Source organism: Schistocerca americana, chromosome 2 (assembly GCF_021461395.2).
Source record: "Schistocerca americana isolate TAMUIC-IGC-003095 chromosome 2, iqSchAmer2.1, whole genome shotgun sequence".
Classification (NCBI taxonomy): domain Eukaryota; kingdom Metazoa; phylum Arthropoda; class Insecta; order Orthoptera; family Acrididae; genus Schistocerca; species Schistocerca americana.
Window position 1 is genome coordinate 1,006,379,224 of NC_060120.1, and position 26,500 is coordinate 1,006,405,723.

A 26,500-nucleotide genomic window follows, 5' to 3' on the forward strand; every position below is an offset into this window, starting at 1 on the left:
GTCCGCCTCGATGCAAAACACTTTTGTTTCTGTTAATTTCGTTCTTCTTCCCAAACTAGTTTCGGCAACAATATGATCATCAGTGTTTTTTTTTCTTTATTCTAAAACACACAAAAGTAGCAACATTGTAAACATTATAAAACATTATTACATGTGTATTGTTTGGTTAGAAATACTCTATTCAGAGTATAATATCTTATCTACTTTAACTCACAGCCTGGTTGTTACTTTTATTGCCGTTATTTCCAGAATATTCTGTGCTTTTGTTGCCGCTTCTTCGACATACAGCATGTCATCTGCAGCTTTACGAGTGGCTGTTATTGCAAATAGGTTGTTGAAAAGTGTTGTGTTTCATTCATCACGTTTTTCCCTTCCACTGTAGCCTTTCCAAAATGGTTCAAATGGCTCTGAGCACTATGGGACTCAACTGCTGAGGTCATTAGTCCCCTAGAACTTAGAACTAGTTAAACCTAACTAACCTAAGGACATCACAAACATCCATGCCCGAGGCAGGATTCGAACCTGCGACCGTAGCGGTCTTGCGGTTCCAGACTGCAGCGCCTTTAACCGCACGGCCACTTCGACCGGCGTAGCCTTTCCATGTTAATAATATTTTCTTCTGTTGTTAGTTTTCAGTGTAAACTGTTGCCGTGTTCCATGAGGTGTAGATCAATTTCGATGCGGGGGGTGGGGGTTGGGGTGGAAGGGATAGGTGGTTTCTATTCATTAGGTTTTCTGTGAAAGTGGAATGTGTGCTGTCACTCTTCAGATATCTCATGTGCTCTGAATCCTTGCTCAGAACTTTCTGCTTTTCTGGGCTTGCCAGCAGTTACATGCATGTTGACATATTCCTGTATTCCTGAGTTTGTCTGATGTTCTTTTGTCTGATCTTAGCCTTTGTTGAACTGTGTTGTTAGTTCTGAAAGATACTGGGAACCCTTGCTTTTTCAGTATGTTTCCAGTGCTGTGTGCTCTTTCATCATTGTAAGTTATTGTGTGCCATCTGCCTCTTTTTCCTAATGATGTGTGGTCTGCTGTGTAGTATGTGTGTTCTGTCTCTGTATTTTCAGACGCCTTGGTTGTGTAGTAAGTAGTTCATTACTCAACATATTAAGTTGTTCTCCAAGGTAAGGTCTGGGCTTCGTGCTGGGCAGTTGTTTCTGAATCATGCCCAACTTAACAGCCTCGAAACCGTTTATCAGTAAATTCGTGCACCTGAAAAGCAGAGTGTGCTGAAGCTCTGTTCTGCTGCAACCACACGTAATCCATGGTTCCTTGCCTTCCTACTGAAGTATTAACCAGTTTTGTAAAATGTCTGAATGAGAGCTTTTCAATACCACACGCTTCAAAAAAATTTGGTCCGAAGAGGTGACGTGATTACAAACTGGCCCCTTCCTGAGTCGGTTTCATTTCCAACCTTCATATATTTTCTTTACACCAAACAACTACATTGCTTTTGTGTGAAATGTGTACTATCGAACATTCGTCAGAAAATAACACTTGAGTGAGGCACGGCATTTGGAAGCTGCGCCATCAAATCACGGCAGGCTAAATTCACTACACCATGTCGTTGTCAGATAATTCATTCACAATCATCGGTCTAAATCGATCCACTTTCAAACATTATGTTTAAGTCATTCATTGTTGACCGCGATACTTGAAGTCTTGAAGTTCAGCTGCTCTTTAGTGGGTGGTTACTAAGAAAATAACTGTTTACTTCCCCAGTTGCATCAAGGAAGAAACGAGGATTTGTCGGACACTCCTACCGACATTGCTATTTAGTCACACAGATGCATGTACCGAGATTTAATGACGGTAACATCAAGTCTATAAGCACAACTGTTTTCAGGGCAGGTTCTAAATTTGTAAGAAACTTGTAATTTGAGTCTAGGCGTAGTACAAAACACATAATCGACTGCATCCCAAATACTGCACTACATAGCTTAATCAGGGGAGGTAAAAGTGTTGTTGCAATGCTAATAAATGCCAATAAAAGAAGCTAATAGTAACAGAATAGAAGTAAGTGCACCAAGCTATTAATTAAGAGTAAATATACTGTTTCGGGAACATGGTTAGTAAATTAATTGTAAGTTTGTATAGGGCAGGTGCAGCGTTCAAAATGGAGCAGACAAAATCAGTGCATCGAGGAAATTATAAATGTAGTACGATAACTGAAGATACGTGACCACCAGAAACGAGTCTTGGGCAAAATAAAGCTATATGAAAAGTAACTGGTTGCTGTATTTCTTCAAGTGGTAAAGAGGAAATTTATGAACTTTATAACGGAGAGTGACACACATAAACAAACAGATGAGGAGAGTTTTAGATTGGATCGTAATTTATCAAAAAATGGTTCAAATGGTTCTGAGCACTATGGGACTTAACAGCTGTGGTCATCAGTCCCCTAGAACTTAGAACTACTTAAACCTAACTAACCTGAGGATATCACACACATCCATGCCCGAGGCAGGATTCGAACCTGCGACCGTAGCAGTCGCGGTAATTTATCAGAAAGTACAATAGAAGTGAGCTAGTGGTCCATAATTTGTATTACACTTTTTAATTCCCCATTTTTAGTTCAAGTATATGATTCAATAAAGTCCCTATCCCTGTTGTAAAACAATAACGTTACACATTTGTCAATCTCTGAGCAGCTGGACTTGTATTTGTACACTCACTATTCGCTAATTTCGCAGGCGAATTCCCATATATGGTGTCGCTGAAGATAGTGGGGACGTTCACCAAGAGCCACCATTGCGGAGGTGCCATCATCTCCAGTACGTCTGTGCTCACAGCAGCCCACTGCATCACCAACATCGACAAATCGATTGTGAGTGCGCGTGGCGCTTTCCATTCGCATCATTAATGTACAGCTGTTGGCGTCCCAAAAAGTGAGACATATAAAAGAATACCAGACTGCACGACAGGTCTGTTAGTTACGCTGGTTTTGTACCAAAAACGAAGAGTACCACTCGACGGAAATGGCAGAAAGTGTCGTCACATTCATACACTGAACTGGGAATTTAAGTAAGTGAAGTCAACGGACGAAACAGACAAGATAAAAATGAGTGGTAAGGAGAAACTATATAGAAATTGGTGTAACTCATATCTCGCTTATCCAAAGACCTGAAAATATGATTTTTAAATCAAGTGGGGCCGGTATACGCCTTATGATTAGTTAAGCTGTCACATCATTTATCAGCTCTATAAACCTATTGTAATGTTCTGGACAGCCTTTAACGAGAAAAGTTTCCAATGACGTACGACTGCGAAACACGTGAGTAAACTAACTTATACGGCATTTGGAAATCAAATTCAGCTCGCAAGGTAAACTACTCTAAATAGAATTAACAGCTTTGATCAAATTAATGGAGGACTTTTCTGGCATTCTATGTGAGTATTAAACGCAAAACACGGTCATTACCTGGGTAACTAACTCGAATCTCCGAGATTGTAAAAAGGTTACTTTGTAAAAGTGTCATGTTCTGCACCTATATTATCTTTAAAGATGCCACCGAAGTACCGAGAATTTCAGTGACCAACGAATCTGGAACTGAAAATCACGTCGCTTCCATTGACAGTGATGTATTTTGCACTGATACTCTCAGCAGAGAAGTCTGTGAAAACTCATGCCACCGGCATACAAGACAGCTTTAACACTAGGACCGTAGGGAATGTGCCTTCAGCAACAAATATCTGTGTTTTATTCGATCACAAATTTCTTCTAAATGTGAAGACTGAGTGGTAGGGCCAAGGATACGTTTTCGTCTACTCTTGTGTATATAGTGCACTTAACGCTAGGGAACCAAAACGTTTTGATAGCTCGAAATTAATTATAAAACTCTCAACCACACGGCCCGTTTATTAAAAAGTGACCAGTTCCGATCATCGCATGATAATCTTCCGACCTTCAACCACATAGATAGATAATGACTGTGCATGGAGCAGAATCCACCGATGGACGTTATTGCAAGTTGCTGACGTTGTTGAGGAGTTGAATGTCGTCATTCAGCGGTTTCTGTTCCATGCACAGCCATTATCCATCAATACGGATGAAGGTCTGAAGATGATCATGTGATGATCCAAACTGCTCATCTTTTAACAATCGTGCCTTACGATCTAGTCTGTTTTATAAGTTATTTCAAATATTACATTGGGATCGCTTATTTTGTCAAACACTGCTTCCAAAAACAATTAGTTATAACGAGCGCCTGTTTTGAGATGCCATATTGTCTGATGGCTTTGCGAGAACATGAGACGGTAAGAGATGTGCACTATGCGATCAAAAGCGTCCAGACACCACTATGTATTACAGAATTGGCCACTAGACGGCACGAGAGGAGGACTGGCCAGTATGAAGGAAGAGAGGGAAGTAGAGAAGTAGTAACAGCAAAATGGGTCAGTCAGAAGGCCTCAGTAACTTCAAACGTAGACGAGTCATTAGGGGCCACCTGAACATAAAATCCGTGAGGGACACTTCAACTCATCTAAAGTTGCCCGTATGCAAAGATGATTGTGAAATGGAAACCCGAAGAAAGAACCACAGCTACACCACTGCCTGCAGATCTCGTGTACTAAGGAACAGTGGTCGCTTAGAATTGATAAAGCTAATTGTAAAACATAGCATGAAATCAAGGCAAGGAAGCACTCGCAAGTTCCAAAGTGTTACAAGTCAGTACTAAGCGACGCTTGAGTTGGTGCAAAGAGCGAAGACTGTGGACAGTTGACGACTGGAAACAACCCATTTGGAGTGATGACTTGCTCTATAACCGATGGAAGGCTTAGGGTTTGGCGAAAGTATGGGGAACGTTACCTGTCATAATATATAGTTCCAAAAGTGAAATACGGGCGATGTGATGTTACGGCATGGGAGTCTTTTGCGAGGTTAGGGCATGGTCCCCTTACTTAACGTAAGCAAACACAGAGGGGAAAGGGCATGTACGCATTTTACAGCATTACGTGCTGCGTACAGAAGAAGACCAGCAGTTTGTATCAGCACGACAACGCACCCTGTCATAAAGCAGCGTCTGTGAAGCAACGGGCTGGGGACAGTAACATTCCTGAAATAGTTTTGCCTGCCCAGAGTCCCGATCTGAACCTTTGAGATCCAGCGTCCAACATGAATACAATGCCTGGTTTGGTCTCTTGCGGAAGAATGGACTGCCGTTCGTCCACAGATATTCAAACACCTGATTGAAAATGTCTGTAGCAGACTTCAAGTCGTCATAAACGACATGAATCAGGAGGGGCGATACGCTTCAAATTAATGTCCTCGAATAAGCGTCCGGATACTTTTGATCAGATAAAGTATATGAGCACAAGAGAGGTAAATTTGTAATCATTCCAGGGACGATACAAGCCTCAAATGGGCAAATGGGTTTTATAAAGGGCAAATTGTCATGGGGAAAAGGATCCTGAAAATAGCGAAGCAGATCGGCTGTTCTTGGGCACACAGTGGAATCAACAAAAAAAAACTGGGTGCATAAATTCATGTAGTCACAAATTTTTGCACACTTTGGCAAAATTACTAAGAATCAATTTTCTTTCTAGTAATATATAACAGCTCAGAGATTAACATTATTAGTAACGCATATGTATTCTATGTTGTGTTAACGAATATTATGGCAAATGAACACTCTCCAGGCATACCTGCACACTGCGCTAGGAGTGACTCATAAGGTATGGTGCAGAGGATTATCATATATTGGTAAAATACACTGTAGTTGCTTCATGTAGTCGAGGAGACAGAGTGGAGCGTCAGCTGATCGCTCTTCGGAGGCCGTTGTGGCCGTACGCTTCTAGGCGCTTCAGTCTGGATCCGCGCGAAAGCTCCGGTAGCAGGTTCGAATCCTGCCTCGGGCATGATGTGTGTGATGTCCTTAGGTTAGATAGGTTTAAGTAGTTCTAAGTTCTAGGGGGCTGATGACCACAGATGTTAAGTCCCATAGTGCTTAGAGCCACTTGAACCATTTCATCGCTCTTCTGTTTGCAGACCTATGAAGGAAGTGCACGACCAGAGTACAGCGACCCACCGTCCGTAACGCTTTGACCATCCAACCCCCCTGAAATGGTTCAAACGGCTCCGAGCCCTATGGGACTTAACATCTGAGGTCATCAGTCCCCTACACTTAGAACTACTTAAACCTAACTAACCTAGGGACACATCACATATTCAAGCCCGAGGCAGGATTCAAACCTACGATCGTAGCAGCAGCGCGGTTCAGGACTGAAGCGCCTAGAACCACTCGGCCACAGCGTCCGGTCCCCTTCCAACCTATGGCATCACAGAAAACTATTCAGCCCTTAATACGGCTCTACACATGGTACACACTTTCAATATTTGTTCTGGATGCGAAGGATCGAACTGGACAGTGACGCCGTCGTAGCGGTGTCTCCAGAGTCATTATGGAAATGCTTTCGCAATTGGCGCCTGACCTAGGCCAGTCACTGGGGGTGAAGCTGCCGATAGCAGTCTGGATACTCTCCTGAATTCTGCCCACGCGCCACGATACTACTGGTATTATATTTGGTCATGTGGCCAGCGGAAGAAAACAGATCCACGTGGCCAGTGACCTCTGGCGCACTCCACTTGCCGCCTGGTGGCAGGGTGGGGCGTCTGTTGTCTGCCGACTGCAGAGAGGTCCGTTGCCCACGTAACCTGTCTGTGTGGTTGGAAGCTGGCGGAATGCAAGCAAGATCTCAACACATGCCCCACTGGTTGGGATTTTTAGTATGTTGTCCATGACATTCCAATCCACATCCTCCCCACCACCACTCCTGTATAAAAATTTGTATCTACGCGAATTTTTCCTCCTATTAGAACTTCCTTGCTCTTCATTGACTGGGATAATCTATGGGCGATGTTTGTAGGATGGTGAAACTATGTGTAGACGACTAAGTATTAGGCCTAGGTGTGCACGCATCATCACAAAATATGGAAGTAGGAGGCTTGTCCGTTCTGTGAAACAGCGTAGGTGGTGATCTGCGGCATATCTAAGACCAGAAGACGATAATGAAGTGAGAACAGATGTTGCAGATCCCACCGTTCAGCGCACATTGTTGAGCATAGGGCTCCACAGTAGTCCACTGCTACGTGTTCTCGCGGTAGCACTACGACACCGTCAGTTACGATGGAGGTTGCTACACCTGGTCGATAACTGTGTCCGGATATGTCGTCATTCAGGCCAATGGTTACTGAAAGTAAGCACACCTTCACGACGCAGGTCGATGGGGACAGTATTTTGCTACTGGGGACATTCACCTGGGCTTTCGTGGGACCTATGGCATTAATAGAAGTTACCATGACAGCTGCGGACTACATGAATATTATAGCGATCCACCAGCATCCCTTCGCATCCACAACGGCGATGTCATCTTGAAGCAAGGTCAGAAATGTTTGCGCAACAATGATGTGAATACCCCCAACTCATCTGCCGACTTATATGGAGAGGTACGATCATCATAATAAAATAAGGGAAATCAGAGCTCGCACGGGAAGATACAGGTGTTCGTTTCTTTTCACGTGCTGTTCGATGTTGCCAGGCACTTGAGTGAGATTTGCACAGTATCCAGGTAGATGTAACTGTAGATCTGGATCCGATGGAAAACATTGGGATGCTGTCGGACAGCAGATCCTCGTCGACAAACCACCATCCTGCAATTTACGCCCGTATCTCGTGGTCGTGCGGTAGCGTTCTTGCTTCCCACGCCCGGGTTCCCGGGTTCGATTCCCGGCGGGGTCAGGGATTTTCTCTGCTTCGTGATGGCTGGGTGTTGTGTGCTGTCCTTAGGTTAGTTAGGTTTAAGTAGTTCTAAGTTCTAGGGGACTGATGACCATAGATGTTAAGTCCCATAGTGCTCAGAGCCATTTTGCAATTTACGGGAATTAGTGGCCAGTGCGCGGATACACGAGGGTTGACTGAAAAGTAATGCCTCCACCTTCGTAAATCTTCAGCAGTTGGCAGCATTGGTGTGCGGCAGAACTGGCTTGTTCCGTAGTATCTTCTCTACAGCTCCAGTTGGCGGGAAGCCTTAGCATTGATCGGTTGTGTTGTTACAGCGTGATGTATGGAACCCTGCGCAGACGGTCGGTCAATGCGATTTAAGCAACATGCAGTCATTTGAATTCTTGACAGCAGAAGGTGTCAACCCAAAGGAGATTCTTCAGAGAATGAAACCATTTTATGATGATTGTGTTGATGTGAGTACTGTGCGTCGTTCGACGAGTACGTTCAAGGATGTTGAGGAGGGAACAACAGACCTGGATGACAAACAAAGAGTTGGACGTCCTGTGACAGTAACCACCGAGTTTCACAAGATAAATGTTGACGGATTGATTCAGGACGATCGTTGTATCATTCAGAGAGAAACTGCAAGCGCAATCGGCATTTCACAAGAACGTGTGGGTCACATTATTGCTTTGCTTGGCTATCGAAAGATGCAGCATGACAATACCATGCCATCCACTTTACGTGCAACCACAGGAGACCTTCAAAGACTGAATCTCACCATCGCACGGCATCCTCCATACAATCCCGATTTAACACCATCCGACTTCCATCTGTTCCCGATAATGAAAGACGACCAGCGGGGACAACAGTATGCTTCTGATGAAGACGTTGAGAGGACTGTGAGATTGTGGTTGCGGAAACAGAGTGTCGACATCTTCCGTGACGGCTTCAGAAAACTTGTTCATCGTTCGCAGAAATGTATCCAGTGGACGGCGATTATGTGGGAAATTGAATATTGGTAATTAAAGATCACATTCTAAGGATTATTTTTGCATTTGATTTAGTAAAATATTCCCATTCAAACCCAATTAACGAAGGTGGAGGCATTACTTTTCATTCAACTCTCGTTTGATGGCACACTCTAGATCCCTGCGAGGAAGAATCGCTGCTATACTGCGTTCTAAAGGCGGGCAAACAACCTATTAAGCAACTGTCATAACTTTTTCAATACTTGCAACATGTTTTCATCTGCTGCTTACAAATAAAAGTACAAGAATGTCTTGTTTAGTCGTACTTGATATTCCGGACGACTGCATAGTGTTCTATGTAGAAGCGATATCCAGTCCCATATATGCACTCGTTTCACGAGTCGGCTACTCAAGTATCGATAGAAAATAATTTCGCGAACAATAACGATCCGCCGATAAATGTTACTGATTGTCAGCAGTGAATGAGAGCATGCTGAACGATGATGCCGCCGAATGTTTTCTGTATAAACTCTTAAAGCTTTTAAATATAACAGGCGCTATTCTATATCTTTAATCTTCATGTCTATGTATCTGCCGCTCGCGGCCTCTCTTTGAGCATGAAAATACCTAACCACACACGAGCGCCGCGATATCTGCAAGATTGCGACGTCTTGGTTTCGCTGTCATCGATCATCCTCAATACAGTCCCGACTTGACCCCATCCGATTTCCATCTGTTTCGAAAACCTGAAGAACACTTTCAAGGACTTCACTTTGATGGAAAAAACTTTTGGAAATTTGTGGTAAGGTCTTATGGGACCAAAGCTTACACACTACTTAATCTAACTTAAGGGGCTCCGGAAAGGCTCAAAATCATGAAAAGTTCGATTTTTACTTTTTTGCGTTTTCTGAATCTGCAGACTATTACCTTTTAATAGATATATAATTTATTCAATTCCGAAGACTACATCTATTTTTAAATTTTTTTTGAAATGTGTTCTACATGGGCGTGACCCACTGTGGCGCTGTTAAACTGCTGTCAAATGGTGTTATTATTAACGCCCGTGTTCATCAGGTACATTTTAGTGATGTGAGATAAAGTATGTGTTGTGGCTAACCTGTGATGGTTCAATATATATCGCTGGTGTGATTGTCGATTGTTTCGTGTTTATTTACTCTGTCGTTATCTCGAAAATATTCGTAATTAATTCTGTTTCTTGAGTCTCTGTTTTGTTGAAGTATAATAATGAGTAAAAGTAAAGTTATTAGAAATCCTCTGAAGGCTTTTAAGAAAAGGAGAAATGTTGGAAAGCCAAAGGTATGTGTTATTACTGTAAACAATAAAGACGATAACCAAGTGAGTGAACCTAACCTCTCAAGTACACCTGCCCATAGCAGTCAAAGTGGGAAAGAAAATACTTCACAGAAGAAGCTTGGTTCAATGAGTGAAAACTATGAATGTTTTATGGGCGAATCGGATGTGAATGAAATATTTGATATGTCGGTTCTCAAAGGAATTTTTTCAAACTGTGTAAGATGTATTCACTGTAGTGAAGTTGGTCTGGAACTCTCCATAATAAAGCACGTAAGACTTGCTAGTGAAATACAACTGAAATGTGATACGTGTTCATACATGACCACCTTTTGGAACAGTGTTGCAGTAACTGCAACTGAAGAAAATGGTAGTAAAATCTACGAACACTACAACGAGCGATGCTTGCTTTAGACAAGGAACGCCATCGGGCTGCAGACAGGGCTGTAAAGAGTCTAGAAATAGAAGCAAGAGTAAACAGGAGGAGGAACAAGAGGAAGCTGGAGGAGGAGTTTGCAGAGGATGAAGATAATCCATCCTATGGACCTGGAATGCACTAAAAAGTTAATCCAATCTTTGTCGCTCGATTCCCAAAACTTTTATTTTCTCATACTAATTACATGTTTTCTAAGGATCTTCCAAACATATTTGTTTCAAACTTTTAGTAAATGTTACACAGTACCTTCTGCATAATTTAACACAGCCTTCTTCCAAAAAACTGTATGTTTTTGAATATATAAATAAAAAATTGCAAAAAAATGTTGTGAATTTTCATTACAATTGAAAAAAATCATCTTTAATAACTGAACTAAAATTTTATAAAATCCCTGCGTTAAGTTGTAGCCCATATTCCAATAAATAATCTGTAAAAAGTTCAACTTCCTACCTCAAATACTTTGTGAGGAAAGATGTAATTTATAAGCGGTATTTTAACATTGCAAGTATAGGGCGTTCCGGAGCCCCTTAAACTAATTGACGCTACGGACGACACACACATCCATGCCCGAGGGAAGACACGAACCTCCGACGGGGGAAGCCGCGCGGACGGTGACAAGACGCCTCAGAACGCGCGGCTACCCCGTGAGACTCCCTTTGATGGAGATGAATAGTTCAGGCAGAGGTGAGGTTCTATCAACAAACATTCTAATGACTCTACCGACAAACGTCTCTGTCATTAGGAGAAATGAGTTCGTCAATGTTGAGAAATAAACATAAATTTTAATTTTCTTCGTCGATGGCTCACCTGTAGCTTCCTGGCACGTACTTACTTGAAATATCGTGGGATGTATTGAAACGTCCCCTTAGAAAAATTTATGAATGACTGTGCTGATAAACCTCTTACATTATTTGATTTTCAAACAGCTGAGCAAAACTGGACGTACTCAGACATTATTCTCTTTACTTACTCTGATCAACTCTAAACTGACACACAATATTTTTAGCGCAACGCAGTCTGACTTTAAAAAATCCCTACAAAAGAATGGCCCTGACTAACAACAACCTATGCCTTTCTTGAATCACTTACCTCACAAAAATCTTCGTTACTCGAACTACTGCAATACAGCGAGCGCCACTACTGCCATCTAAATGAAAGATTATGACTACTGAAGGCACTAACTACTGATAGGCATAGTCAGCAAATGAAAGATTTTGATAGAGAACAAACAGTGTATTTACCTTAATAATGTTCCAAAGTCATATATATATATATATATATATATATATATATATATATATATATATATATATATATATATATATATAGGGTGTTACAAAAAGGTACTGCCAAACTTTCAGGAAACATTCCTCACACACAAAGAAAGAAAATATGTTATGTGGACATGTGTCCGGAAACGCTTACTTTCCATGTTAGATCTCATTTTATTACTTCTCTTCAAATCACATTAATCATGGACTGGAAACACACAGCAACAGAACGTACCAGCGTGACTTCAAACACTTTGTTACAGGAAATGTTCAAAATGCCCTCCGTTAGCGAGGATACATGCATCGACCCTCCGTCGCATGGAATCCCTGATGCGCTAATGCAGCCCTGGAGAATGGCGTATTGTATCACAGCCGTCCACAATACGAGCACGAAGAGTCTCTACATTTGGTACCGGTGTCGCGTAGACAAGAGCTTTCAAATGCCCCCATAAATGAAAGTCAAGAGGGTTGAGGTCAGGAGAGCGTGGAGGCCATGGAATTGGTCCGCCTCTACCAATCCATCGGTCACCGAATCTGTTGTTGAGAAGCGTACGAACACTTCGACTGAAATGTGCAGGAGCTCCATCATGCGTGAACCACATGTTGTGTCGTACTTGTAAAGGCACATGTTCTAGCAGCACAGGTAGAGTATCCCGTATGAAATCATGATAACATGCCCTATTGAGCGTAGGTGGATGAACATGGGGCCCAATCAAGACATCACCAACAATACCTGCCCAAACGTTCACATAAAATCTGTGTTGATGACGTGATTACACAATTGCGTGCGGATTGTCGTTAGCCCACACATGTTCATTGTGAAAATTTACAATTTGATCACGTTGGAATGAAGCCTCATCCGTAATGAGGATTGACACATTGTTGGATGAACCATTCGCAGAAGTGTACCCGTGGAGGCCAATCAGCTGCTGATAGTGCCTGCACACGCTGTACATAGTACGGAAACAACTCGTTCTCCCGTAGCACTCTCCATACAGTGACGTGGTCAACGTTACCTTGTACAGCAGCAACTTCTCTGACGCTCACATTAGGGTTATCGTCAACTGCACGAAGAATTGCCTCGTCCATTGCAGGTGTCCTCGTCGTTCTAGGTCATCCCCAGTAGCGAGTCATAGGCTGGAATGTTCCGTGCTCCCTAAGGCTCCAATCAATTGCTTCGAACGTCTTGCTGTCGGGACACCTTTGTTCTGGAAATCTGTCTCGATACAAACGTACCGCGCCACGGCTATTGCCCCGTGCTAATCCATACATCAAATGGGCAACTGCCAACTCCGCATTTGTAAACATTGCACTGACTGCAAAACCACGTTCGTGATGAACACTAACCTGTTGATGCTACGTACAGATGTGCTTGATGCTAGTACTGTAGAGCAATGAGTCGCATGTCAACACAAGCACCGAAGTCAACATTACCTTCCTTCAATTGGGCCAACTGGCGGTGAATCGAGGAAGTACAGTACATACTGACGAAACTAAAATGAGCTCTAACATGGAAATTAAGCGTTTCCGGACACATGTCCACATAACATCTTTTCTTTATTTGTGTGTGAGGATTGTTTCCTGAAAGTTTGGCCGTACCTTTTTTAACACCATACATATATATATATATATATATATATATATATATATATATATATCTTTGCAACATTATTAAGGTAAATATTTATATTAAGGTATATATATATATATATGACTTTGCAACATTATTAAGGTAAATATTTATATTAAGGTATGTATATATATATATATATATATATATATATATATATATATATATATATATATATATATATATATAAGTTCATCATATCCAATATTACAAATTTACTCTTTCTGATGGACACACGTCCAGATAGTCCGCTCTCAAAATTCTGCCATTTCTCTCCCCACATCCACCAATGCTGGTGGCTCACCTCCAACTGCGCAACGCTTCGCGCTGTTCACATCCAACTGCCCAACACTACAACAGCGAATATTCCAATAATGCTAACCAGCACCAGACTGCACACAGCACAGTCAGTGATTTTCATATAGGGCGCTACGTGGCGTTACCAACATAAAAACCTAAACAGTCTTCTTACACTATTAAAGGACGATCGGCTGCAAGACTGAATTTTTTTTAACGTGAAATAAATATGTAGACATGAAGAAAGATGTAGAATTTTAATAATGTGTGTTTTACTCATGCAAACTTCAGATGTTTCACCTAAAAATTCGGAGGTATTACTTTTCAACACGTCATCGTACAATATCAGGAGGACATAATTGTAAGTTTGCGTCTTCTTGTCGTATTAAATCCGCGTACCGGCATCGACTCTATTTGAAGTTCATGTCTCAGTTCCAATTCGTCAGTAGAAGAATACAGACATACAGATATGTCACCTTAACTTACACAGAACAATTTCTGTCACACACACCACACCTTACAACAGTTATTTCACATACTCTTTCTTCAGACAATTTGTTTATATCCACAACAATTATTTTCAGGCAGCACATTTATAGTTACGTCTGACAGTTAAATACAGGGCGTAAAAGAATTACGAATAAAAAATCTTAAGATTATTAATGGCGATAAAAAGAAATACTCTTTACACGTGACAAAAATATCATAAACCTACCTTGTTGGCCATAGGAGTTCATGAAGGTTTATACTCCAGTGATGTTTAGAGACGGTCTTCAAACCTCAGTGTGGTCAGTATAATTTTAAAGATGTTAATAAAAATGACGTCCGCTTTCATTAATGCACAACTGGCATCTGCGTGCTAATGATCGCCTAACTCGCTCTAAACAACCACGTGTCTCACGCGTAATGCCTGCAACTTCAGCCAAACGGGCAACCAGCTCTTCCGAAGTATATATCGCGGTTTCGTACTGCAAACTCTTCGTCTCTTAGCACAAAAATAAATCTATATCAGATCAGCAATATCTCTAAAACAATATTTATCACACGGCAATTTGATCACCGTCTCTGGACAAAACTAACGTCAAAAAATTCCCTAGTAGGGAAACGGTGCATCCATGAAATTTGTCTCACATAAGAAATTGTTTCATCTTCTCGAAACACAGTAAAGTTTGTTGTGAAGCTCCTAAAGCCCTTCATTTCCCCCACTGCTCCTCCTTATGTTTCCATAACTATATTTGGTTATCTCCCATAAAAGATAGCATTTACTCGTTATCCGTTATTTCCAATACTTTGTTTCCGATTGTTCCTTCCAATTTACTTTCTTCGTTCAGTGGAGAGTAAACGACAACTTTTCCATCAAGGGTCTTATCTTATATGAATAAATATGTTTGTACAACACAGCTTGCCATATTCACCTCACTATTCCATTTTTAAGAATCAACAAAAAAATGGTTCAAATGGCTCTGAGCACTATGGGTATTAACATCTATGGTCATCAGTCCCCTAGAACTTAGAACTACTTAAACCTAACTAACCTAAGGACAGCACACAACACCCAGCCATCACGAGGCAGAGAAAATCCCTGACGCCGCCGGGAATCGAACCCGGGAACCCGGGCGTGGGAAGCGAGAACGCTACCGCACGACCACGTAAGAGTCAACAAATACGTGAGTGAGGATGGCAGACAGACTATTAGATCTCTTAACGGTATGTGTAGATATGTTACGAGGAACTCAAACACAGCAAAGAACTTGTATTAAATACAGGTTACTAAGCACATTTCCAGTTCACGTTGGTATGGATGTACGAGCAGGGATGCGATATAATTATCATTATTTGCAACTTTAGTTACAGTGGTTTGCCTGCATACGCTTATCCTGTTAGTTTAACGGACATAGTATTTTAAACTATATTTATGTTCATGCTCGGTCATATACTCCACCCCACTTGCCGCGCGGAGTAGCCGTACTGTCTTAGGGACCTTGTCACAGTTTGCGCGACTCCCCCCGTCGGAGGTTCTAGTCCTCACTCGAGGCTAGGGACTGCTGACCTCAGCAGTTTGGTCCCACAGAACCTTACCACAAAGTCCCAAAAACATTTTCACCCCCTTGAAATGGTCTGTTGGACCGAAATTGGGCAATCGTTAAAGGAGAAATGGCATGTCATATGCAAAGCGTTAGTGTGAAAAAAGGTTTTAACATTCAAAACATAGCTGTAATACACTATGTGAAGGAAATTCTAGGCACTTAACTCTTTTTTCTCCTTATCTTCCTAATATATACGGTTCGTATAGACGCATTGTTTTGTTCTGGATATAATAATTGTTTAAAAAATTCCTCGATTACTATTAAGATTTACCACCAGTGATCCTCAGTTTCTGGAGAAAGCTCCTCTCGCCGACGACACCCTCATCTGAGTTCTCCCTTGTACCGACATTCTCGTCTATCCACCATTTCTACTTTATAGAAAACTACTCTTTGTTTTACTCCCTATTCTCGAATTGTGATTTAGATCAAATTGATATATTCCTTTCTACTGCTCTTTAGCATTTCCCACCATTTTTTGTGTAAGTCAAAACCTATGGTTGTTATCCTGTCCTGCTCAAAAAAGTTCTTACTTTCAGCCAGAAGATCTGTGATTTCTGTGAATCTTAGCAGGGTTATCTGGTCCCTTAACTCCTCGCTTGCGGGAAGACTGCGATTCAAGTCAGAGTAGTGTCGGGACGCTTTCTTTAAGATCCTGTGCTCTTTCTCTAATGATTTCGTCGTCAACGGACCTTTAAACTCCAACATTTCTTCCTTCCCTCACCCCATCCCTTAAATTTCATCTCTTTCACTTCTTTCCCAGGTCAAACATTATAGAGTAGAAATTAACGATGCTAAATTGTCTCCCATATACTGTGGAAAAGAACGAGAGGTACGCGTTATTGTTTCAGGCAGTGGCTGGAGAACTGGACCAGAGCACCGACAAAGGCACTGAGCAGGAGGTGAGGATTTCGCAGATGATCAAGCAACCAGACCACCCAGGGTAAGTACAAGCCACGCGGTAATTCAACAGACTTCATACCGACTCCAGTGAGTAAAGTACTCTTCCACATTGAAGTGCTATGTTTGACTCAATTTTCAAATCACTGAAATATTATCAACATCATCTTCACTTACATGTATTAAGCCTGATATTTTCCTATAGAGATTAGTTCAAGTCCTCCCATCTATCGTGTTTATTTTTATTTGTATAGAAGAACAAACAATAAGAATGGAAGATCAAGAACGAAGTGCCCGGATTAAGTACATCGAACATGTGTAGCAGACGATACTGTAAACCTGAGAATTCTTATTTCAAAATTAAATCGGGTGTTCATGATCCGTAGAAACATCTTGCAAGCGATGCTCTCCATCGCACCTCCTTCAGATATGGTGGTAAGATGGCCCAGTCGTCAAAAACTGAACACAGAACAAGTATTCAAACAAGAAGAAGCACACCTTGAGCTTACGTCGTTCACTGCTTCTCTTTTGCTTCTTTTTTCACAGTTCAGTACACCTTCTTCGTGTATTCAAGTTTGAGCTATGTTTAATTTTTGACCGACCACTGGGCCATTTTTGCACTAAATCTGAAGGGAATACGATGACGAATGTCCTTTGTTAGTACGTATATTAAATAGTAGATCCTTTGTCGAATCTTAACACATTACAAGCAGTTAACGAAGCCAGAAAAACAGTTTTCTGCAAGGCAGTGTGTCGCAGATTGCTGAACTTTCATAAGCACACGAATGATCAATCAATTTGGGAGAAAGTCAGCATCTTTTATTTATGTAGATAATGCGGCGATTTCATGTTAAGCAAAATCTCGTGATGAAATTGAAAATGGCCTAAATGGTGACGTCGTGACACTCACATACTACTACAGGGTAAAACAACTAATACCGAATCCTGGCAAAAATTCAGAACATTAACAACCCGGAGGCAAGAAAGGATCTAAATATCGTCTTGAGTGGCACCCTGGGTACCAACTTCGACAGAAATTTGGCAAGTAGGAAACATATTGAGAAAAACAAAAACAAAATCCAAAGACGGAATAGCGTACTAATCAAAAATATCTGCAAAGTGGCCTTAAGGGGACCAACGAAAACGTGCTACGCTGCACAGCACTCAGCATGTATTTTCGGTCACCGGTTATGGATTCCCTATTTGGGAGACGTCTAAGCACACCAAGGAAATTAACACGGTCTTTATGATACATGAAGGAAAATAACTGACAGCTCGAAACCAACTAGAATGGGTCACCAGTATTCGCAATCGGGCATTGCTGCTCCACATACCAGAAGATCGTTCCTTAGCTCAAAAGAACCGAACAAACAGATTAATCGAAAACGTCAGCCATCATATGACCATCAACCAGTGCCCAACGGATTTATAAATTGAGTGCAACCATCCGAAGAGTCCATAAAACAATTCTAGCAATAAGAATGTCCAAACGCGCTTAATAAACCCTCGTGTTCCCATCTGGATTGGGGTCACTGTAGAAATCTGAACGGACTCCGTGAGGGCGTGGAGCGCTCGAAATAACTTGTGAACATATGTGGTTTAAAAATTATTCCGATTTCAAATTCTCTAGAAGATTACAATAATATTGGACGTAATGTCTGTGTGTGTATTATTATGCTTTCCTTCCACAGCAGTGCCCGGAACGGTATTTTATTGTTTAAATCACAAATAACAAAGTTTTAGGGTTTCGAAAAATTTCGTTTCCGATGGATGAAATTACAGCCTACTCTTTATGGATGACCGAATGATAACAGTCGAGAAGCAAGCAACGTAACTTACGTATTTGGGAATTACGTGCATTGATATAAATACATAAATGTTATAGATTTGAGATTTACGAGAATAGATATATAAAGGTAAATGCTGGAAACATGTAATATTATGTTCATAGAAGCGGAAAGGAGTGATTTAAAAATGAAGAACGAAATTATTAAAAATTTAGACAACACACTGATAGACAATAAAAGGAATGTCTAAGACGTACACATTCAAAAACGATATTTAACGTCATAACTAACCAGCTACGTGCAGTATTTTGGAACGAGTGTATCGTCAAAGATACAATAACGACCGTATAGGAGTTGATGTAACTCTTCAGGCTTTCCCGGCGATCTAATGACATCTTGGGTTGTCGGGTGTTCTGCCGGATATCAGCGTCGTACTTGCACGATATTTCGCTCACGTAGCTCGTAACCTTCATCAGGAGCGACCTGAGACTGCTCCTCGAGTGGACCTGGTCCAGTATTTATGCCTATGGCCTTCCCCCTCCACCAACGGCTGCAGGCGCTTCCTCTGTGGTCCGCGGATATATCTTTAGTCTGGTGTTTCCATTTACTTGCTGTTCAACATATCTACTGCTCTCAACCTTCCTCGACATAATGGCTACACCGAAATTCTGCCCATATCTCCATGTTAGGCGAGCAAGAATGCGTTTATTTCCGCGGACCACAGAGGAAGCGCCTGCAGCCGTTGGTGGAGGGGGAAGGCCATAGGCATAAATACTGGACCAGGTCCACTCGAGGAGCAGTCTCAGGTCGCACCTGATGAAGGTTACGAGCTACGTGAGCGAAATATCGTGCAAGTACGACGCTGATATCCGGCAGAACACCCGACAACCCAAGATGTCACCGTATAGGAGTGTTGTCGAAAGCACCCTCTCGTGAAGGACACATGCGTAGCCACTGACAAAGGAAATGGAATTAAAGTTGTATGCAGCCGAAATGATGTAGTGAAGAATGCTTTCAAAATCACAGTAATAGATAGGGTAATAAATGAAGACATCAAACTGACAGCAAACATAGATTCAATATTGATTCAGTGGATTGAAGGGAAAACAACTTGAATGGTATAGACAGATGAGACTACAGATGACAACAGAATAACTCAGGTTGTATGATCATCGAGACCTTCAGGAAGCGGGAATAGTGGTAGACTTACCAAGAACTGGGGGCTAGAATCCAGAAATTGCAGAGCTCTTGCTTACAATCATACTGGAAAATTACCGTTGCATGAATGCGAACGAGTACATAACCATCAGTACTTTTTGGTGAAACAAACGTTTGCAATATCTTTAGTCTGGTGTTTCCATTTACTTGCTGTTCAACATATCTACTGCTCTCAACCTTCCTCGACATAATGGCTACACCGAAATTCTGCCCATATCTCCATGTTAGGCGAGCAAGAATGCGTTTATTTCCGATTACAACTAATATGCTGTGTATCAGCTTGTCACACACTGTGACTCTTCACCTGCCTGAACTGCGCTAACTTACATTTTCACATGGTACATGAATTAGTTTTAAAGTTTCGTTTGGGATAATGTTTCACACGTGACTATGATGTCTCGCATCGAATTTCTGTACTGGCAGCACAAACGATTTTATCACAAGAACTGTCTCTTAGTTTAAACGTGAAGGAACCAAGCGGTGTTTACCTTAATACTGTCGTATAATCTCAATTTCCAGAAAATAAACTGATCAGATTTTGTAAGCCAGGATGATAACTGAAGAGGAAAGTTGGAAATAAATAAACAAGACTGAGTAGATACTAGATAGAGGAAGTACATTAATTTTAGTCACTGTAGTTATTTTCCAGTTCCGACGGTCGCGAGATCGTTGTCAATAGCCGACCGCGGTGGTCTAGCGGTTCTGGCGCTGCAGTCCGGAACCGCGGGACTGCTACGGTCGCAGGTTCGAATCCTGCCTCGGGCATGGGTGTGTGTGAAGTCCTTAGGTTAGTTAGGTTTAAGTAGTTCTAAGTTCTAGGGGACTTATGACCTAAGATGTTGAGTCCCATACTGCTCAGAGCCATCGTTGTCAATATCTAAATTTCTGCGAGTATTTAGTTGACATTTTATGCATATTTGTTTACTTTAAATTTATTGTTCTGCATCCTAATATAAATATTCTGCTTTCTTGTGCCAATATGTGCGGGTAGCTCTGTAACAAGCGTTCTTTACAGTGGTACTGACGTGAGCCCTAACGACATCGCTATCTTCAAACTGATGACCGCCTTCACGTTCAACTCTTTTGTCCAACCCATTAACCTGCCCAGCGCCGGAGTTGTTCCCACAGGTAAGCGTCGCCGACATGTTTTCAAACAATTCACCTGCCGTTCTGCGTTATACCTCGGAACCGAATGTTAAACAGTTTTTTTTTTATCTATACAGCTATTAAAGGACTATAAACTATAAATATACTGCGAGACCGAAACACTGAGACACCTGGGTATTGTCATCCAAACCTGCAATTTATGCCACTGTAGCAGTTTGAGCACCTTTAAAGTATTCTTCCATAGCGTATCTTAAATTTGGTTCGCAGGAGAGCTTCTGTGAAGTTTGGAAGGTAGGAGACGCGGTATTGGCGGAATTAAAGCCGTGAGGACGGGGCGTGAGTCGTGCTTGGGTAGCTCAGAGCACTTGCCCGCGAAAGGCAAAGCTCCTGAGTTTGAGTCTCGGTCCGGCACACAGTTTTAATCTGCCAGGAAGTTTCATATCAGCGCACACTCCGCTGTAGAGTGAAAATTTCATTCTAGTTCTGATCCTGTTTACGCCCCTTGTGTGCCCTGCCAGGACTAGTAACAAAACTGAACACGAACAGTGTTAAAGCACTCTGGCGGCGGTTTCACCCGTCATACAGTATTGCAACTCCAATCGTTTACATACCCGCTGATGATTTGTTCGTGTACGAAGATACATTAACATCCGACCACATATTCTGGGTGCCCGATTTTTCTTTGTTAGGCAGTGTAGCTCCTACACGTAGTTCCGCCATTTTCCAAGATATCTATAACGAATATAGTGTCCGAAATGCCCCTCTCCATAAAAAAAATAATAATTGGCCGTAACCATTCAATTTGCGAAAGTTATCTTTACCTTTTTTTATCTTACTCTGAAAAAAATGGGTAATTTGCTGCTCTCTGAGGCTCCATCATACTCTCACCGGTATTTGTTCATTCACTTGTTTCCCATTTACGACCTCTGGATACGGTTTTCTTCAACGGTTTCCAATTTCCGTACCCTGCATCTTCACTTCTGTTTCTCGTGATTTTTCTCTTATATCACCAGTGGGAGTGCTTTTAGTTTACACTGCTTCTACGACCGCCTTTAACCTCATTATCTGTAATGTTGAAGCATTTTGCTTATGATGTAGAGCTTCCATGAACATCGATACACTTCTGTTATGTCCAATACTCCAATACTCCAAGTTATTGTTCTGAGTTATGATATTTTATTTCACGTTCCGTAGCAAGTGCCGCACTCGTTACTTCACATATCAGTCACCATCCAACTCATTTATGAGGCTGCTTCACTGTCTGCAAATACTACGATAGTCACAGTAAAGGCTAGGTCTTGCATCTTTCTTCGTCCTCTAGGGCTTTTGTTCACTTATGAAGTCTTTTCTCTTCCAGTCTTTTCATATAGTATTGCCATATATTCCAGTTTCCTTCTATCATTGTCCCAGTTTATACAATATTTAAATCTATTTTAGCCTCATGAATACTTATCCAACCTAGAGTATCCGCTGACTTATTTTAGAAATCTAAATTCGTCTGGTTGTATACTATGCGCTTGTGAGGAGCAGTACGCATAACGCCTTATTTCAGAATCGGTACCATCGTTATTTTATAAATTTTTGCTCTCATATATTTCATCTTCCTGTTATTCAGTATTCTGCTGATGATCTCACATACGAATTAGGAACGTTGTTCCTTTATTTCTCTATCACTGTTCTTGTTCACATTTTTGTCATTTCCTAATAAGCAGAAGTGTTGTCTTCCGAAATCTGTTCCAATTTCTACACAAAGGTATTTTCTGTTTTTCTCACTCTTTGTATAAGGGTAATATCATTATGGTAGAAAAGAATGCTTAATACTATATACCAACGTATTTATTCCAGGATTTATCCCTTTCTTCCATTGTTTTACGCGTATGTACTGAAAATATTGAATAATTTACCGCTCCCTCATCATATTCCATACTTCATTTTGATATATTATCCTTACTCCTAAACGTCTAAACCCTGTTACATAAACTGTTTTAAAAGCTGCGGAGCTCCGGAGTTTATGTAACAGGGTTTAGACATTGTAGGAGTAAGGAGAATACTGGCGACGGGAAGGACATCCGGCCACACCTTCAAATTAACACTCCAAATCCGGTTAATCATAGCAGCAGACCCCCCCTCCCCCCCCCCCTCCCCGAGTCGAGATTAATGCTTCGAAAGAGAGAGAAGGAGGAGTAAGGATAATATATCAAAATGACGTATGGAATATGATGAGGGAGCGGTAAACTATTCAATACTTTCAGCATATACGTGTCAAACAATGAAAGAAAAGGGATAAATACTGGAATAAATACGTTGGTATATAGTACTAAGCATTGTCAAGGAGGATATCCAGTGTTATTCGTTAGGTTACATAATTCAGTTCTGCTCAGTTACCGAATAAATTTTTGTCTGTTGCCCTGTTTAACACATAAATTGTTCTCAGATATTTCCCTCACGGAAAGAATGTCATATTTCTGCCAACATTTAATTGTTAACTGAAGAAACCATACTTCGCACAAGAGTACATCGAAATTCAGTAGCTCATTTGGTCCAGTAGTTTCGTGATTTTCTAATGGCAGTGTTTGTAGATATTTGATACAGTATTGTCTTCCTATAATGAACTTTTTCCATCTCAGCATTATAAACCCTTGCACTTTATCTTTCCCGGTATTTTTTCCCAAGATCTGTGGCACATGTCAAAATAGTTCCAGTGCCATCTGCAAGAATTCTTGTTGCACTGAGATTAAAGATGTTTTCTGATAACGAACATATCAATAAGTAAAATAAGATATTCCACTTACCGTAGAGTAATGGATATAATACACTAATTTAATCCAGAAAAGAAACTATTACCGCTATTATCATACTTCTATTGCCCGTGCTACAGATAACGGTCTATTCCTGTTAAGCAATACGAGTAGAAATACCGTAAAAATTTATTTTAGCTTCAGTTTTTGGCCTCTAAAGATAGCAATTCAAAAACACCACAATCAGATCTGCATTCAAAAAGACCTCCCACCTAAGATCAAGCTGCATTTCAGATAAAAATATGTGGACCATCTGCACCTGAATGACTTAAGTACTGAACAAAAACTGTCTTCCTCAGATGGATCATCCGCTGTTGCGCTTGGCTGGGGAGAGACAGAAGACGAAGGCGAACCGGATATCCTGCAGACTGTAGACGTCGTCATCATCGATCAAGCGACTTGCTCGCAGCTGATCGACAGCTTAATAACGGAAAACCAGCTGACTGACACTATGATTTGCACAGGCCCAGTCACAGGAGGAACCGGTGTCTGCTACGTAAGTACGGTATTTTATCTATGAGGGAGCCGATGTACGCACGAAGAAAAGAGAGAAAAGTGAGATGCTGGAGTAGGACATAGTTGTTTTCTATGATATTTCAATGCCATTGTCTTTCAGAATGTGAAGCAATGCACTGCATGTACTGCAAAACCATATTTATACGCACACACGGGACAAGCGACCTTTGCAGTAAAATGTCTCGCCTGTGCTGCACTATACACAATGAATGTACGAGTACAATTGGTAGACACATGGTTGATGACATGTGGAAGTTTGAGCCTGACGATGAGTCGTGCTCGGATAGCCTACTGGTCAGGCGACCGTTTGCGATAAACGGGAAATCCGGGTTCGTGTCTTGGTCCCACACAAATGTACATAGACGTCATTTTATTATACTGTTGATGGCTGTTCGTCCATATTCGAAACTGTGAATGCATTTCATTTATAGGGTTGCCACTATCTCTGCTAAATGTCATGTATGTCGAAGAAGCACTGAAGAATAATAGGCAAGTGTGTGTTTACCCTCCCTGTAGTCCAAAATACCGTTAAATGTCACAGAATCGTGGCATATCCAAGAAAATTTTTCTGGCGCTTCCCACCGTCTCCAAATTAGTTGCCTTCCCTGGTGCTCTTCGTAAGCCATTTTAAGATAAATGTTTACAGAAGGTAATCCGCACTTCTCGTGACGTAACAGAGATTTGTAAATGGTACTTAGGGGTCTCGAGGCATGTGCCCGCTTGCCTTCACATGTCTGCTTTTTTGTGAAGGCCTTACAATATGTATGGCTCGATGATTTCGACCTAGATACTAGAGACTCCATTGCATACGTCATACTAGTACTAGTACTTGGTTTACTTACTTAATTAAATGTAAATTTCCTGGTTGTAATAAAAAGGGACTCCAATAAAAAATTAGGTTGTACGTGCATACAAACCCGTAATTTTTTTTAAAGAACAAGATGGTAAGTTTAGCAACAAGTTTACGAAATATGGTTTTACATAGATCAGTAATGGTTCAACAATGAAGAAACGTCTACAGCTGTAAGGTCAGCATCTAAGCTCTCAGTTTCTCTAATCGGAGAAATATTATCATTACAAGACTTTTTCTTTACTTGTAGAAGGTGAGGGTAAAAAAAAGGAAGTCGTAGCCTTGTTTTTCCATTCGTCCACGCTATTGTATCTCGCTAGCATATGCCAAAACTTTTTTTTTCAGAGACATTTTCTTCAGTTATTAAGGAGATGACACCTATATAAACTGAGAGAATCAGAGGTTGTAGAGGGATTCACAGGGCATATTAGGGAACGACTGACAAGAGCAGGGGAAAGGAATACAGTAAAAGACGAATGGATAGCTTTAAGAGATGAAATAGTGAAGGCAGCAGAGGACACAATAGATAAAATGACAAGGCATTGTAGAAATCCTTGGGTAGTACAAGAGATATTGAAATTGATTGATGAAAGGAGAAAATATAAAAATGCAATAAATAAAGCATGCGAAAGAGACTACAAACGTCGAAAAAATTAGATCGACAGCAGGTGCACAATGACTAAGCAGGAATGGCTAGAGGACAAATGTAATGGTGCAGAAGTGTATATCGCTAGGGTAAAATAGACACTACCTCGAGGAAAACTAAAGAGAGCTTTGGAGAAAAGCGAATCATCTGTATAAATATCAAGAGCTCAGATGGTTATCCAGTCCAAGCAAAGAAGGAAAAACAGAAAGGTGGAAGGAGTTTATAGAGAGTCTATACAAGGAAGATGTACTTGAGGGCAATGTTATGGAAATGGAAGAGGACGTAGAGGAATAATCTGACAAAGCATTGAAAGACTTAAGTCGAAACAAGTCACGGATGCAAAATACTAACACAGCTCCTTTACACAAGAATGGAAAAACTGGTAGAAGCAGTCCTCGAGGAAGATCAGTTTGGATTCCGGAGATATGTAGCAAGACACGAGGCAATACTGACCCTACGACTTCTGACAGAAGTCAGGTCCAGGAAAGGCAAACCTACGTTTATAGCATTCGTAGAATTAGAGGAAGCTTTTGACAGTGTAGACTGGAACACTCTCTTTCAAATTGTAAAAGTGGCAGGGATATAAAACAGGGAGCGAAAGGCTGCATTGTTAACAGCAGTACCAGTACATGTATTACACGATCAGAGGCATCATAGCGGTTTTCCGTTATAACTTTCGACTCGCTCGTTTCGGATACGGGGACCCTTACCTCAAATTTATACATTTATCCTTCTCCATCACTCTGTAACATAATCACGGGATCACTCCGTCTCGATACATACATTTACAGGCGTTGATGCCTATAACTTTGACACTGTGTAGCGTCGTTGGATGACGTTTCTCGACATGGGTTTCTACATGAAACTGATCTATTAAGTCTTCTCTTCTCTAGAACTTTGTTAGTATGTAATATGAATTGTGGGACACACTGTAAAAAAGAAAACATGTGT

The 26,500-nt window shown here is 41.2% G+C and overlaps 1 protein-coding gene across 1 annotated transcript in view; it reads left to right on the plus strand.

Annotated features, from left to right (window-relative positions):
- The window catches only part of LOC124594615 (trypsin-1-like), a 64,234-nt gene that overhangs the window by 25,136 nt on the left and 12,598 nt on the right, over positions 1-26,500 (plus strand). The window contains exons 3-7 of the mRNA XM_047132986.1: positions 2,697-2,830; positions 7,070-7,081; positions 8,019-8,036; positions 16,579-16,670; positions 20,648-20,760. Of these exons, the coding sequence (XP_046988942.1) occupies positions 2,697-2,830; positions 7,070-7,081; positions 8,019-8,036; positions 16,579-16,670; positions 20,648-20,760 (369 nt within the window). The remainder of the gene's footprint in view (positions 1-2,696; positions 2,831-7,069; positions 7,082-8,018; positions 8,037-16,578; positions 16,671-20,647; positions 20,761-26,500) is intronic.